General features: G+C 39.6%; 1 protein-coding gene across 1 annotated transcript in view; it reads right to left on the minus strand.

The window, feature by feature from the left end:
- The window catches only part of OSBPL11 (oxysterol binding protein like 11), a 98,195-nt gene extending 86,406 nt beyond the window's left edge, over window positions 1-11,789 (minus strand). The window contains exon 1 of the mRNA XM_059162949.1: window positions 10,877-11,789. Coding sequence (XP_059018932.1) covers window positions 10,877-11,073 — 197 coding nt within the window. The 5' untranslated portion in view covers window positions 11,074-11,789. The remainder of the gene's footprint in view (window positions 1-10,876) is intronic.
- Window positions 11,790-16,851: the final 5,062 nt, after the last annotated feature.

Here is a 16,851-nt window from a genome sequence, read left to right on the forward strand (position 1 = left end):
ATTTTTTTAATAAACTGAACACACTACCTATTCCAAAAAATTACATTAAAAATATACTTTTCATTTATGTTATAAATATGTGAAACATCTTCAAAATGATAAAGAAGTTTTCTTTGTAGAAATAATGGTACAAGGGCACCTGGGTGGCTCAGCGGGTTAAAGCCTCTGCCTTTGGCTTGGGTCATGATCCCAGGGTCCTGGGATCGAGCCCCACATCGGGCTCTCTGCTCAGCAGGGAGCCTGCTTCTCCCTCTCTCTGCCTGCCTCTCTGCCTACTTGTGATCTCTGCCTGTCGAATAAATACATTTAAAAAATCTTAAAAAAATTTTTTTCTAGAAATGATGGTACAGGCTCAGGCACCACTTTAAAAAGGCCTCTATCAAGGATAAGAAAGCTGTTTTAGAAGCAACTACTGGTTTCATCTCACATTTATACCATTCTCATTTGGTATAGTTGTTGGAAGTCTCCCAACTTCTCCTTCTCCCCCATCTCTTATCTCTTTGCTCTGTCCTTTTTTCTTTCCCTATTTTCCTTCTTTTTTTTTTCATTCTCTCCCCCTACCATCCTTGACTAGGTTTTCCAGCTGCAGCCAGCAGCAACCACAGACTTCAGTTTCTCCCCTCCAGGGCCCTTCCGACCAACCTCAAGAACAGCAACGGAAGTAAACGGCAAAGGCAGCCAAAACTTAAATACAGGGAGACTCTGAGTGGGAAATCATGCTTTGTTACAAGACCTAATAAACCCAAAAGAGAATCATTTCTTTTACCACCAAACTAAGTTGTTCTAAACCCAGATGGTAATGCCAAAAGAGTAATTATTAAATCAGGCAATTTGGTTTTAATTTAAACCTGATTAAGTCTGGACACAATCATTTTATTAAGCAAGATCAGTATAAGGGAAGATTCTCAACTAGGGAAGATGTTCCCTCAAACAAAGGAAACCAAGATCTTCCCTCTCTGCAAGGGTATAATTTACATCAAGAATATTCTCCACTAGGGACGCCAGGGTGGCTCAGTTGGTTAAGCAGCTGCCTTCGGCTCAGGTCATGATCCCAGGGTCCTGGGATCGAGTCCCACATCGGGCTCCTTGCTCGGCGGGGAGCCTGCTTCTCCCTCTGCCTGCCTCTTTGTCTGCCTGTGCTCGCTCGCTCTCTCTCCCTCTGTCTCTGACAAATAAATAAATAAAATCTTTAAAAAAAAAAAAAAGAATATTCTCCACTATTTTCAAAAGCAAAAACAGAAGAGTTTAAAAAGACATAATTTCCAACAAATCTATTTAATGGACATTTCTTCTGGAACCTAAATTATGCAATTTGAAAAGGATTAAAAAGACTAATTTGCATGTCCTAACATTAACCTATTTGTATAGTTTTGATACACTATAACTTCTATGTAACAAATGGACTGTATTTAGATCTACAGAGGAAAAATATACAACACTAAGAAATTAGAATATTCCATTATTAGCCAAACCTTCTTCCTCAAGGTTTGGTAGAGTTCTCACTAGATTTTTGGAACAATATTTTATACATGCCTCTAAGTTGCCTTTCCCTTATTTTTACTAGCATTGATAGCCAATTTCAGATAAAGAAAACAAAAGCTAGGGTACAGAAATATACATTCAACTTCCCTTTAACCCCTACAGAAAAAAAAAGCAAATATTCACAACTTCTTCAAATCAAACTCAGTCAAGGCTTGAAGACAGTAAATGTTATGTTATATTTAGGCAGATCTCCTTTCCCCATTTGCAAACAGGTATTCTTCCTTGTAACAGATATTTATAGTGGTAGACACCAGGTCTGACCATAAAAATTATTTCTAAACTATACCTTTGTAGACTTCTATCCATTAACTGAAACCCGTAATTATTTGGTAATGAGGAAAGTAGATCTGCCTGTTTGTTAATGGTGCTTAGCCAGCATGGAACCCAAAGTAAGAAAAGCAGGCCTGTTATATACCCCAATGTGCTATTCAGTTCCTCCTCTGGGTAGTTCTCTTCTGTCCATTTCAATAAACAAGTGGCATATTTGCAGATTTGTAAATTTTTCTAAAAACTGACATGAAGAATATGAAAACAATGGAAATAAGCACATTTTATATACTTTAAACATTTATTATAAAAAAAGGAAAAACTCAAAATTAAGAAATCTATTTTCCTTTTAAATGGTGAGCAAGGACCACAACATATAAATATAAATTATTTTGGAAAGAAGAACATTTAAGGCTGATCTAATAAATTTACTTCTCGGCTTTGGTTTTTAAAAGGGTCATCATGATATAAGTTGCAAATGCAGCTGAGGCTCTTCTTTTTTTTTTTTTTTTCCTTTTTTTGTTTTTCTTTGGAAGATTTTATTTTTAAATAATCTCTACATCAGTACAGGACTTGAATTCACAACCCCAAAATCAAGAGTGGCATGCTCTACCAACTGAGCTAGCCAGGCACCTCTCTTCTCTTTATGATTCCTGCTCAGATTCCTCCCCAAATAAGCCTTGGGAGTCCTTACTTTTCACTGTTGTGAATGTATACATTAATTTGGAATTAACAGGGATTCACACATGGTAGAGGCTCAAAAATATTTGCTACTTGATTTAGACCACTAGTAAATGATGAAACCACAATTTCTAAACAATTTATCAGTAATTCTTCATTCCTTGGGGGCACCAGAGTGGCTCAGTCAGGTAAGCACCCAACTCTTGATTTTGGCTCAGGTCATGGTCTCAGGGTCATGGGATCTAGCCCTGCTCAGGACAGAGTTGCTTGAGATTCTCTCTGCTCCTCCCCCACTTGCGCACACACACTCTCACGCTCTTTCTCTCTCAATAAAAATCTTTTAAAGATAATAATTATTATTAATAAAACACCTGGATTAAATGTCTGCCTTCAGCTCAGGTCATGATCCAGGGTCCTGGGACTGAGCCCAGAATCGGACTCTGCTTAGCAGGAAGTCTGCTTCTCTCACTCCCTTTGTCCCCCACAGCTCTTGCTCACTCTCTCTCAAATAAATAAAAGGTTTTTTTCTTTCCCTTTTTTTTTTTTTTAAGATTTTATTTGTTTATTTGACAGAAAGCTAGAGAGCATAAGTAGGCAGAGCAGCAGGCAGAGGCAGAAAGGAAAAGCAGGCCTCTAGAGAAGCAGGAAGCCCAATGCAGGACTCGATCCCAGGATCCTGAGCCCAAGGTAAGACACCCAACTGACTGAGCCACCCAGGCACTCTCAAATAAATAAAATCTTTAAAAAAATAAAATAATTTTTATTCATTCCTTTAGAGAGTTTATCCACTTTAAATACCTCTACACAAATAACCACCTAGAAATAAAAGTTCTTCCACTTAATAGCTACTTAGCCTTGGCCAATTCATTTTGACCTCCATTTTCTTCAACTGTAAAATGGGGATAACAATGTTCTGCCTTCCTATAAGAGTTGTTGTGAGGGTTAAATGAGACAACAGACGTGAAAACACTCTGGATACTATAAAGGCAATTATTTACCTTCCTAATGCCCCACATCTCTAAGGTCTAGCTAGATATGCAACTTAAACATTCTGGCAACTTTAGCTCAACATACCTAAAACCAAATGCATCATTTGACTCCCCAAATCTGTTTCTCCTGTGGATTTCTCAAAGGTTCAAATCTGGATGACTGATGCCAATTTTTACTCCCTTCCCTCACTACAACCCTCCAACCAATCACCAAAGTCTGTCAACCTTCCTCAGTTTCCTTCTTTAACAAGTTTCCTTCTTTTCCAGCCTACTAACACCTTTCCTGTATTATCTCATGTCTAGATCATTGCAACAGATCACCTAGTAGCTCCTCTTATTTCTAGACAGTTTCAGTCCCAAACCCTCAGCTTTAGAAACAAATATTCAACTGCCTACTTGTTAAATCTATCTTAACAGAAGATGACAATCTAGAGTCTATTTATACTAACATCTGTAATAGGCACCTTCTTAGCCAGATCCTAGCAATCCCCACCCCACTGGTTTTCACACCCGTGTGTGGGCTGACCTTTATCACTTTTTTTTTTTTAATAAAGATTTTATTTATTTATTTGAGAGAGAGAATGAGGGCAAGTGAGCATGAGAGGGGGCAGATCAGAAGCAGACCACCAACCCCAAGTTGAGCAGGGAGCCTGATGCGGGACAGATTTGATCCCAGGACTCCAGGTTCATGACCTGAACTGAAGGCAGTCACTCAACCAACTGAGCCACCTAGCGAACAGTGAGAAGTGACAGGACTTTACTTCCATGGTTAAGTTACAAAAGACTGACTTCCACTTGATAGCATTCTCTTGCTTTCTCACTTCCTCTCTCTGGTGAACATGCTGCCAAGTAGTAAGATGCTCTGTGAAAAGGCCCATGCAGCCAAGAACAAAGGAGGTGGCTGGCGGTCAGTTTATGAGGAACTGAGGTCTTTGGCCAACAGGTCAAAGCAACTGCATTGTGCCAAGAGCCACGAGGTAAGCCAGGAAGCAAATTCCTCCCAGTTGAGCCTCAAGATGACTGTAGCCTTCTGAAAGACCCAGAACCAGTGGATCCACCTAAGCTTCACAACATTGTGGGATTAAAAAATGTTGCTGTTTCAACACACTAAATTTTGGGATAATTTGTAACATAAAAGTAGGTAATACACTATCTCACATATTTCAAAATAAATATATAGTTACCAAAACATTTTAAAACCACACAAAAAAATAAGTATTTATAAAAAATAACTTTCAAGGGCGCCTGGGTGGCTAAGTGGGTTAAAGCCTCTGCCTTCGGCTCAGGTCATGATCCCAGGGTCCTTGGATCAAGCCCCACATCAGGCTTTCTACCCGGCAGGGAGTCTGCTTCCCCCCCTCTCTCTGCCTGCCTCTCTGCCTACTTGTGATCTCTGTCTGTCAAATAAATAAATAAATAAATAATCTTTAAAAAAAAAAAAAAACAAAAAAACACACATCAAACTTTCAGGCATCTGAAAGTCCTTAGTTAAGCATCTGTCTTTGGCTCAGGCCGGGATCCCAGGGTCCTGAAATCAAGCCCTGCATTGGGTTCCCCTGCTCATCTGGGAGTCTGCTTCTCCCTCTCCGCCTTTCTCTACACTAGCTCATGAGCACCCATGCATGCACACTCATTCTCTCAAACTAATTAATTAATTAATTAATTAAATCTTAAAAAAAAAAAAAAAAAAAAAACACCTTTCTATGGGATCAGTTGGTAGAACATGCAACCCTTGGTCCGGGGTTGTGAGTACAAACCCTACACTGGGCATGGAAAGTACTTAAAAAATTAAATAATAAATAACTTTCTATAATTCGAAGTGAAAGGAAAAAAGGTAGAAGTGATAAGTTTTCTATATGCCTGAAAACATGTAAAAATTAAAACACAGCTAGGAAAATCTTTGTACCAAGTTTAGCAAGTAATTTAACTATACAAAATTGAATATGTTGTATATGTTTATTATATAAAGAACTAATATAAATTTCTCTGGAACTATAGTGAAGAAATCAGTAAAAGATATTGACTCCAGGGAGGGAAACTGGGCAGAGAGGACAAGTATGCAAGGTAAGCATTTCACTGTATGTACTTACTTCTTTTACCTGTTTAAAAAAAGAAAAAGGCAACAAAATATCTTTAGAGTACTATTGGTATTAAAAATATTAATTGGCATGTAATATTTTAAAATATACTTCAAGTATATTAACAAGAAAAATATTGAGAAAAAACAGAAAAATGAATAAAACATATAAGTAGATACTTCACAAAAGAAACATAATTGATCATGGGCACCTGGGTGGCTTAGTCGGTTAAGCACCTGCCTTCTTCGGCTCAGGTCTTGATTCCAGGGTCCTGGGATTGAGCCCACATCGAGCTCCCTGCTCTGCTCACCAGAGAGCTTGCTTCTCCCTCTCCCTATGCCTGCCACTCTGCCTACTTGTACTCTTTCCCTATCTCTCTGTCAAATAAACAAATAAAATCTTTAAAAAATATATTTATATGTATATATAAAATCATCTAAAAAGTAACTCAAAATGATCAGATGCCTAAATGTGTTAATATAAACTCTTAGACAAAAACATATGCATTAACCTTTGCAGTCCCAGACTTAGCAACGGTTCTTAGATGTGACACCAAGTATAAGAAAAAAAATTTTTTTAATGATTGGACTTCATGAATAGTATAAGTTTTTTGTGCTGTAAACAGTATCATGAAAAAAGTGAAAAAGTATTCCACAGAATAGGAGAAAATATTTGCAAATCATATATCTGATAAGGAAATGTATCCAGAATACATAAAAAACTCTTACAACTCAATAATAAAAAGATAAATAATCCAACTTAAAAATGGGCAAAGGATCTAATAGGCATTTCTCCAAAGATATACAAATAACCATGAGAGATGCTCAATGCTTTTAGACATCAGGAAAATGTAATTCAAAGCCACAATGAAAGACCACAATCACTACGATAATTAAGACAAGTGCTCATAAGGATGTGAAAAAATTAAAACCCTAATACACTGCTGACAAGAATGTAAAATGGTGCAGCCACTTTAGAAAATAGTCTGGCAGTTCCTCAAAAAGTTAAACATTAAGTTACCGGACGAACCAGCAATTCCATCCTAGATATACACCAAAGAGAAATGAAAGCATGCATCCACACAAAACCTGAACACAAATGTTCAAAGTAGCATTATTCATAATAGCCACAAGATGGAAACAACTCAAATGTCCACCAACTGACAAATCCATAAGTGAAATGTGGTATATTCATATAATGTAATATTATTCAACCATAAAAAAGAATGAAGTAATGATACACGTTACAGCATTTATAAACCTTGAAAACATTACACTAACTGTCTAAGTTTGCAAAGCCAAAGCCCAGGGTCTTAATCATAGGGTCTTTACTGAATTTCAACTACTCAGTAAGACATGACCAAAAATCTCCATTTTTAAAATGGGATAGTAGCAAATTACAGGTACAGTTGAATATATTAGCTCCCAAGTTCCAGAAATAGCTGAGGCCATGGAGAACAAAATAACAAACAGCTTAAGAAGATGATGGAATATCACACCAGCCTTTTAAGGAAAAGAGCCAAACAAAGATAACTGAGATAAGGAGAAACCAAAAGAAAGTAATCAAGTCAAGAAAAGAGAGGCGCAGGCGCCTGGGTGGCTCAGTGGGTTAAAGCCTTTGCCTTCGGCTCAGGTCATGATCTCACGGTCCTGGGATCAAGGCCCGCATCGGGCTCTCTGCTCAGCAGGGAACCTGCTTCCTCCTCTCTCTGCCTGCCTCTCCGCCTACCTGTGATCGATCTCTCTCTCTCTCTCTCTCTCTCTCTCTCTCTCGGTCAAATAAATTTTAAAAAATTTAAAAAAGAAAGAAAGAAAGAAAAGAGAGGCGCTCGGCTGGCTTAATCAATGGAGTATGCAACTCTTGACCTCAGGGGTTTTGAGTTCTAGCTCAATGTTGGGTATAGAGATTGCCTAAAAATAAAATCTTAGGGGCACTTGGGTGGCTCAGTGGGTTAAGCCGCTGCCTTAGGCTCGGGTCATGATCTCAGGGTCCTGGGATCCAGCCCCGCAGCATCGGGCTCTCTGCTCAGCGGGGAGCCTGCTTCTCACTCTCTCTCTGCCTGCTTGTGATCTCTCTGTCAAATAAATAAAATCTTTTAAAAAAAAAATCTTAAAAAACAAAAAACCACCACCAAGAAAAGAGCTGTAACAAATACACTTACAAAGAAATAAATGGTAATATGAATCTAAAAAACTCATCATTTTCACTCATATCCTTGGGGAGGATAGAGCCAACTGTTGACTCAAGCACTAAATGAGGATTAAGGAAAAGGAGGCAGCTGAGTGTATATGACTTTCAAGAGGAAAGGATTAGGCTGGATTTTATTATTGCTGTTTTTGAAGTCTAGAGACCCAGTCTCAGGGGAAGAAGCCAGGTAAAGAGAGTAACACAGGACAATAGAGAAACTACTTGATCAATGTCTAATTTGAAAAGGGACAAATTAGATTGGGGGGTAGGTTAAGAATTAGCCTTGGACAAGCCTCATTAAAATAAAAATATGTATGTATAGAAAAGCATTTATATCTGCATGGGGAGGAGTTCCTTCTTAACACAGAGTGTTTTCCTGGATGACTTAGGTCACTGTGACTGATCATTGTACTAGGAAGTAATATAGCTGAGTCTGCATGTGAGTCTGCATGTTAATTTTTCAAATCTTCTTGGACTGTCCTACATTGTCAGTTGCCATTTTCACTGGTACATTTCCCATGATAATCTTTTTCACTTGTGCTTCCAACAGATTCTAGTTTGAAAATTATGTAGCCATTAAATAATACTCTAAATAGGGGATATTACGATTTTGAATCAAAGTACAGAAGTACTTTGTGTATGGTTTTATGACAACTTTCTCCAGGACTAAGAAACCTGTTTCACTTCTCAATTCAATCGAGACTGGGTTTCAAAAAGCTAAGAAAAACAGAAGACTGACTTCTGACTTGGAATATTACTTTATTTTGCTTCCTTAAGTCATATCAAAATATCCCTACCAAGTAACTGCTAATTTTATAGGTTAGTCTTAAGCCACCAAAAAATTAAAAAAAAAAAAAAAAAGGTCATGCTGATTCCAAAAGTGCGCCTGAGCATCTCACAATAACGTAATATACTTTCTTGCCCTATAGTCATTTATCAATAAAAAGTTATAATTTTCTACACTTCATTTCTGTATGCTAATATAGTCATGCATATTTCACATATATGGATATTATTCATGATAAATGTATACCCTTTACAAAATCTTGGTTTTAGTTCTTTCAAATTTCACAAAAATTTCACAACTACAAACAGCACAAGGCTGAAAAGGACTAGAATTAGGTACACAGGCAGTCAGTTAAACAAAATTCATTCCTTTAGTTTCAATACCATAAATTAGTCTGATTTCATTCACTCTAAAGATTCTGGTGATCTAGCCAATTCTATTTCTGGGTATTTATCTGAAAAAAAAAAAAAAGAAAGAAAAGAAAAGAAAACATTAACTTGAAAAGATTGTCTGCACCCCCATGTTCAATGCAGCATTCTTTACTATAGTTAAGCCATGGAAGCAACCTAAGTGTCCACAACAGATGAACAAATAAAAGAAAATGTGGTATATAAAATGGAATATTACTCAGCCACAAAAAAAGGGAAATCCTGCCATTTGCAACAACATGGGTGGACCTTGAGGGCATTATGTTAAATGAAATAAGTCAGACAAAAACAACCAAATACTGTATGGTCTCTTATATGTGGAAACTTAAAAAACAAAACAAAATAAAAATGAACTCATGAAAAAAAATGAACTCATAGGTAACAGAGACGGATCAGTCGTTGCCAGAGAGGGGGCGTAGAGTGGAGGGTTGGGCTGTGAACTGGGTGAAGGTAATCCAAATGTACAAGCTTCCAGTTACAAAATAAGTCCTGGGGGTGTAATGCATGGTGACTATAATTAATGATACTATATTTTGGGGTGCCTGGGTGGCTTAGCCATTAAGCATCTGCCTTCAACTCAGGTCACTATCCCAGGGTCCTGGGATTGAGCCCCGTATGGGGCTTCCTGCTCAGTGGGGAGCCTGCTTCTCCCTCTCCCACTCTCCTGCTTCTGTTCCCTCTCTGGCTGTATCTCTGTCAAATAAATAAATAAAATCTTAAAAATAAAAAAAAGATACTATATTGTGTGTTTATAAGTTGCTTAGAGAGAAATCTTAGAAGTTCTCAACACAATAAAAAAAATGTAACTACTGGGATGCCTGGGTGGCTCATCTCAATTAGGTGGCCAACTCTTGATTGCGGCTCTGGTTGTGATCTCAGGGTGGTGATACTGAGCCTGGAGTCAAACTTCACACTCAGCAGGGAGTCTGAGATTCTCTCCCTCTCCCTCTGCTCCTCCCTTTGCATGCCCAGTCCTGGTGCACTCTTGCACGGGCACGTGTGCTCTCTCACGCTTGCTCTCTCTCTAAAATAAGTAACTAAATCCTTAAAAAAAAATGTTGTATCTATATCTAGTGATGTTCTCTAGATGCACTGTGATCACTTCGAAAACACATGCAAATAAGGAATCCTCATTTGTATGTGTGAATATAATTAAGTTACATGTAAAATATAGCTCAATTAAAAAGATTTTGGATGGTTATATCCCTCTCTACTTTACATATCAAAAACAAAAACAAAACTACCATTGCTTTTCCAGCACTCTTTTCCTGTTCCGTAAATTTTTTCCCTCATATCAATAAAAATGAACAAATGTAGAATTTCTCAACAAGACAGAGCTTGTAAATGGCCCGACCAACTCAAACTGAACCATCTTCAGGCTCCCTGGTCTGGAGTATCAAAGGCAGGAGCATCTGTACCTCTGCCCCTGTATTCAAATTATTTATGCATGGCTCCCCTTTTAAGTCACAAACTGAGGTGAGAATATTCTTATTAAATGATTCCATTCAATCATTCTATGAATGTTTCTAAGGCTAGCATGTGCGAGCCTTTGGAAAGAGCTGAGTTAAGCAGTTCCTGCCCTCACAATCTAGCAGGAGAGGCAGGCCTGCGAACAAATTGCAACACGAGCAAAAACAGAAGTTGAGTGCAGAAAAATTAAATCAGAGGAGGGATTAACTCTAGGGATATTAGAGGAAGTTGACGGATACATTTATGTATTCTCCAAAAGGCCTTCAATAAATAACCTGTTGAATGGACGAATGAATGAATAGAAACCTTGCTAATGAAAGATGAGATCCTAGGTCCAAGTGAGATGTTGTTTCGGGAAATCAGTGGGTTACTTTACCTTTCAACAGCTGCAGAAATGAAGACTTGTTACCCCCACCTGAGGAAATCACCTTGAAGAAAGTGTCATACCTGTACTGCCAGCCTTTTGCACTGCCACCGCGGCTGCTGCTGCTGCTGCTGCTGCTGATTCCACCCCCACAGCTGCTGTTGCTGCTGTTCTTGTTCGGGGTCACCGCTGTGGCCAGGCCCTCCAATTTCCCTTCACTCTCTGAGACTTTCATTGTTGCCAGTGGTTCACCTCCCTGCATCTTAACTCCGAAGTCCATTTGCCCTTCTTGGACGGGAGAGAACAACTCTGCAGCGGAGTTTTGTAGGTAATCTTTAAGATCTGATCTGAAGGTGATTCCAGTTACTAAATCAGGCCCGCGGCTGGAGTGGGAATCATCAAATCGTCCACGGGAGGACTACAAGCATTCCTACCAAAGGAAAACTTTTAAGAGGGCAGGGGCAGCAATGAAGACAGAAATCCTTTTAATATGTATCTCCTTCTCGGCAAAAGCAGGGAGGAAAAAAGCTCACCCTGCCACACGGTTTGGTGGCATACTGGAAAAAAAAAAAAAGAGGCTGAAGCAGCGTGGGGAGGTCGCGGACTCTAGCCAAGAGGGCTGGGCGAAGGACGGAGGACCATGGACCGCGACCCGAGGCCTGACCTCTGAGCTGACGGCCTGAGCCACCGCGCTCCCTCTACTCCTCCAGCAGGTCCTCTGAAGGAGGGTTCCGTGCAGCCTGCTCGACGGTTCCCGCCGCAGCCCCCGAGACAGAGCCGCGGCCGCCCGCGCGCAGCCCGGGAGGAGGGACGGGGGAGGCCGCTGGGGGCGGGACGCCGGCTCCCAGGGCCGTCTCTCCTCCGGCCCGTGGCGAGCCTCTCGGGGCGACTTCCTCCAACCCCCCGGCCCTGGGACCTCGACTGAGCTCCCAGGAGCCGGCGAGTTCCTCTCCCTCTCTCCAGCCCCAAACGTGAATGCCACAGCTGCGGCCGCCGCCCCACCCACAGCCCGACGGCGGGTCACCCACCCGCCTGCTCTTTCCCCGCCTTCCCTTCCGGAGTAGTGTGAGCTCACTTCCCCCAGAGCAGAAGCGCCTGGCGCCATCTTGGCGCAGGGCACGCAGCCCTGAAGGGGGCGGGGCCTCGGGGATAGGGGTGCTTGGGCGGTTGACCCGGAAGATGGGAAAGGACGGAGGGAGAAGGAGGCTGGACGGCCAAGGAGCATGAAACAAAGAAGTGGTACATGTTGGGCGCTAGTGAAGTGTGATTTCCGGCCTTCCTAACGGGGTCCTGTCCATTCATTTGAAGGTCCATTCTAGCCATTTTTAAAAAGAAGGCTTAGAAAAATAATGTTATTTCTGTAAGAAATTACAAAAAACCTCATTTTAGTGATTTTGCAAAAAAGGCATCACGTTGGTATAGGGCAAATCAGTGTGGAAATTAGAGTTCTCAAAATCAACTTTTTACCCCAGACAACTCTTCTACACTCCTTAGACTCCTTAGACTTTGGTTTTGGGGTCTGTAAAGTAGGAGTAATTGACAGGTGATTTTTTATGTCCCATCTAATTGTAAATTCTAGTTTCTCCAGTTTCTAACAACATGACCTGTGAAGTAAATGTATACAAAATGCAAAACACTATGGAAAATGCGAAGAAGTATTACTCAAAAGTAAAAAGCTAATGCAGTAAAAATGTAGATCTATAGATAAAGCTATGAAGAAAATTACAGGAGGTGATATAAGAGACAAGTGGGATGGGATAGATAATCTGTTTTAGGAGAAAAGTTGAGAAAATTCATGTATGAGGAGATGACATTTAAGGTAAGAAATGAGGGCCGCCTGAATGGCTCAGTTGGTTAAGTGGTTGCCTTCAGCTCACCTCATGATCCCTGAGTCTAAGGTTGGAGCCCTGCCTTAGGCTCCCTGCTCAGTGGGAAGCCTGTTTTCCCCTCTCCCTCTGTCTCTTGGCTTGTGATCTCTCTGTCAAATAAATAAATAAAATCTTAAAAAAAAAAAAAGGTGAGAAATGAAAAAAAGATGAGGAAACTAAGGAAAAACCTAAGTTTTATTTATTCTGGGAAATGAGAGACCCTGCAGCCTGGTGAGCAAGAATGAGAGTGGCATAAAATGAGAGTGAAGAAGTAGGTGGAGAAGTCTGGATTTTATTGTAAGTGCAATGGAAAGTTATTAAAACTTTTAATCAGAGAAGGATTATGATCCGATCTATACTTTTAAAAGAAATCTGTAGTTGTTTCAACAAATATTGCTCTATTATTCTATGTAAAGAATGAAACTGGACGCCCACCACAATCATACACAAAAATTAATTCAAAATAGATCAAAGCCATAAATATAAGAGCTGAAACTATAAAACTCTTGGAAGAAAACAGAGGAGTATATCTCCATGAACTGGAGTTAGGTAAACTTTGAGATGACATCAAAGCATAAAAAACAGAAGAAAAAAATAGCTAGATTAGGCTTCATAAAAATTAAAAACATTGATGCTACAAACAATGCCATAAAAAACAAGTCAGAGAATGGGAAAAGAATACTTGGAAACCATATCTGAGAAGGAAGTTATGCTTACAATATGTAAAGCACTCTTGTAACTCATTAATAAAAAGATGACCCTATTTTTTAAAAAATGCGCAAAGGAGCTGAATAGACATTTCTATTTCTACAAAGATGATCTACCAAAAGTCCGATGCCTAGGTGACTCAGTTGGTTAAGTGTCTGCCTTCAGCCCAGGTCATGATCAAGCCCCACATAGGGCTCTCTGCTCAGTGAGAGTCTGCTTCTCTCTCTCTCTCACTCCCCCTGCTTGTGCTCTCTCTCTCTCTGTGTCAAACAAATAAAATCTTAAAAAAAAAAAAAAAGATGATATACCAAAAGTAAGTACATTGAGAGATTCTCAACATTATTATTCATCAAGGAAACAGATCAAAACCACAATGAGATGGTTCTTCGCAACCATTAGATGACTATTATAAAAAAAGATAGACAATAACCAATGTTGATGAGGGATGTGAAGAAACTGGGCACCTCACACACTCCTGGTAGAAATGTAAAATGTATTATGTCCATACAATTGAATATTATTTGGTCATAAGAAATGAAGTGTTGATGCATGCTTCAACAAAGATAGACTTTGAAAGCATTACACTACGTGTCAAAAGCAAGACACAAAAGCCACTTCTGTGATTTCATTTATATGAAGTGTCCAGAATCAGCAAATACATAGAGGCAGAAAGTAGATTCATGGTTGCCAGGAGCCTGGAGGAAGGAGGAATGGGAAATTACTGCTAACAGGTATGAGTTTTTCTGAGGCATAATTAAAATGTTTTAAAATAGACACTTTCAGGTGCCTGGCTGGCTTAGTCAGTAGAACGTGCAACTCTTGATCTCTGGGTTGTGATTCAAGCTCCGTGCTGAGTGTAGAGATTACTTAAAAATAAAATCTTTAAGGGGCACCTGGGCAGCTCAGTTGGTTAAGTGTCTACCTTCGACTCAGGTCATGATCCCAGGGTCCTGAGATTGAGCCCCACATTGGGCTCCTGGTTCGGCAGGGAGACTGCTTCTCCCTCTCCCTGCTTGTTCTCTCTCTCTCTCTTTCTCAAATAAAATAAATAAAATATTTAAAAGTAAATAAAATTAAATAAACCCTTAAAAATAAGACTCTTGCAGCAGTTGCACAATCTTGTGAATATATTAAAATCCACTTAATTGTAAACTTTAAATGGGTGTATTTAGGGTGTATGAATTATATAAAAATGAATTTAAAAAAAATTCTCTAGTTACCATGTAAAGGATTGATCTTCATGGAAGAAAAAGAGGAATCAGGGAGACTTGTTAGGAGACTTCATAGAAAATGAAGTGAGAAGTGATAATGGCTTGGACTAGGGTGATAACAGTGGGGATAGGGAAGAAAATGGATCCAAACTGTATGGATGTGGGAAGGCTATTGCACTGAAAGTTGATTGAATTTGAAACGGTGTAGTAATATTTTTACAGACCTTTCCAATGCCAGTCTCCTCCTCACAGTTCCGACCATGCCCCTTTGAAATTCAGGACCCTCCATAGATCTTTGATTACTTTTGGAATAAACTCCAAAATTTGGAAAAGTTTGGAATAAATTCCAAACTCCTCTGAAAAAAAATGGTATTGTAATAGCTATAGGATCTAGAGTTATCCTTTTAGAGTACAGTACTGATCAATATAAAGATCTCTATATAATCAATAAGGTCAGCTACCTGTAAAAGTAAGCCACCCGAAACTGTGATCGTCCAGACTCCAATCAAGGAAAAGTAGCATTGTGAAGGTATGCCTTCATTGGATCAATGACAGGTGTGAAGGAGGAACTTATTAAGCCAAGGACAAGAGACAACATGGAGTCTGGGGAAATCTTCAATTTTAGAGACCCATGAACTATTTTTTCATTTTTCCCAATGGTGATAAGACTTGGGGACTAGCCCATGCTAATCAAATGCACAACAAATGATGTGTAGCAACTGGAAAGACAAGTGTTGCTAATGAAATATGCATTCCAGAGTGTTCAGGTTTGAGTATCTACACTTTTTGTGCAAGACACTCAATAGGTTAAATTTTTATCAGACGTTTACCCAATGTTCATGGAATCAGAGGCAGGAGAGTTGATTGATCGATATTTTGTTTTTTTTTTAAAGCAAAAACCTTTTTTGTTGTACAGTAGGGTATGAGTCTGTTTCAGTCAATATCTAAAGAGAAAGGAGAGCATATGATTTAAACTAAGAAAATAAACAAATGCACTTTTTTGGAAAGCCTTCAAAGAAGGATATGTTCATCCCTGTGAAGAGTTTATTGTGCATTCCTCAGTGTTCTACCTGGATGATGGATCAATGCATCCTTCCACATGGAAAGAAGCTGCATAGCACGGTGGTCAAGAACATTTTATCAACATTCAGTTTAAAAAGCTTTACACACAGGGATACTTGAATGACTCAGTTGGTTAAGTATCTGACTCTTGATTTTGGCTTAGGTCATGATCTCAGGGTTATGAGATCAAGCCCCATGTTGGGCTCCATGCTGGGTGTGGAGCCTGCTTAAGATTCTCCCTCTCCTTCCACCTTTGCCCATCCCCTCATGTACATTCTTTTTAAAAAAAAAAAAAAAAAAAAAAAAAAAAAAAAAAAAAGAGCTTAACACCCGTGGTATACCAGGATATAGGACTTTTTAAAGAAGTTTCCCTTTAAGGCTTGTTCCTTGGTTTAAAAGTTGTAGGGCTTTGATATTTTGTTGTTGTTATTGTTGTTGCTGTTGTTAAGCACCTTCATAATTCATGATTTTGGTTCAGGGCTAGTAATATTGTGCCATTTTCTTCTTCCTCACAAAGATTTCTATTTATTTATTTATTTATTTGATAGAGATTACAAGTAGGCAGAGAGGCAGATAGAGAGAGAGAGAGAGAGGAGGAAGCAGGCTCCCTGCTGACTAGAGAGCCCGATGCAGGGCTTGATCCCAGGACCCTGGGGGTCCTGACCTCAGCTGAAGGCAGAGGCTTTAACCCACTGAGGTACCCAGGCGCCCAAGATGGTTTTTCATATGTGTCAGACTGACAATCATTGGATACTGATTCCACTGCATGTGACCATGGGCAAATCCCCTGAGCTCTTTGTACCTATTTCCTTACTTGTAGAATGACAGTAATAAGGATATTTCTGCTATGGATTGAACTATGTTCCCCTGAAGTCTGCATATTTAATTCCTAATCCCCAGTGTGATGGCATTCGGAGATGGGGCTGTTGGGTGATAAGATAGGTTCCATGATGAAATTAGTGCTCTTATAATCGACATCGTAGAGCTCACACCCTCCCTCTCTTTCTCTCTACCACGTAAGGACACAGGGAGAAGAAGGCTGTCCACAAGCCAGGAAGAAAGTTCTCAAGAAAACTCAACCATGCCAGCATCTTGATCTTGGACTTCTAGCCTCCAGGACTGTGAGAAAATTAATCTGTTGTTTAACCCACCCAGTCTGTGGTATTTTGTTATGGCAGCCAAAGCTCAGACAATCTCCCTTTCGAGGGG

This window comes from Mustela lutreola, chromosome 2 (assembly GCF_030435805.1).
Source record: "Mustela lutreola isolate mMusLut2 chromosome 2, mMusLut2.pri, whole genome shotgun sequence".
NCBI lineage: Eukaryota > Metazoa > Chordata > Mammalia > Carnivora > Mustelidae > Mustela > Mustela lutreola.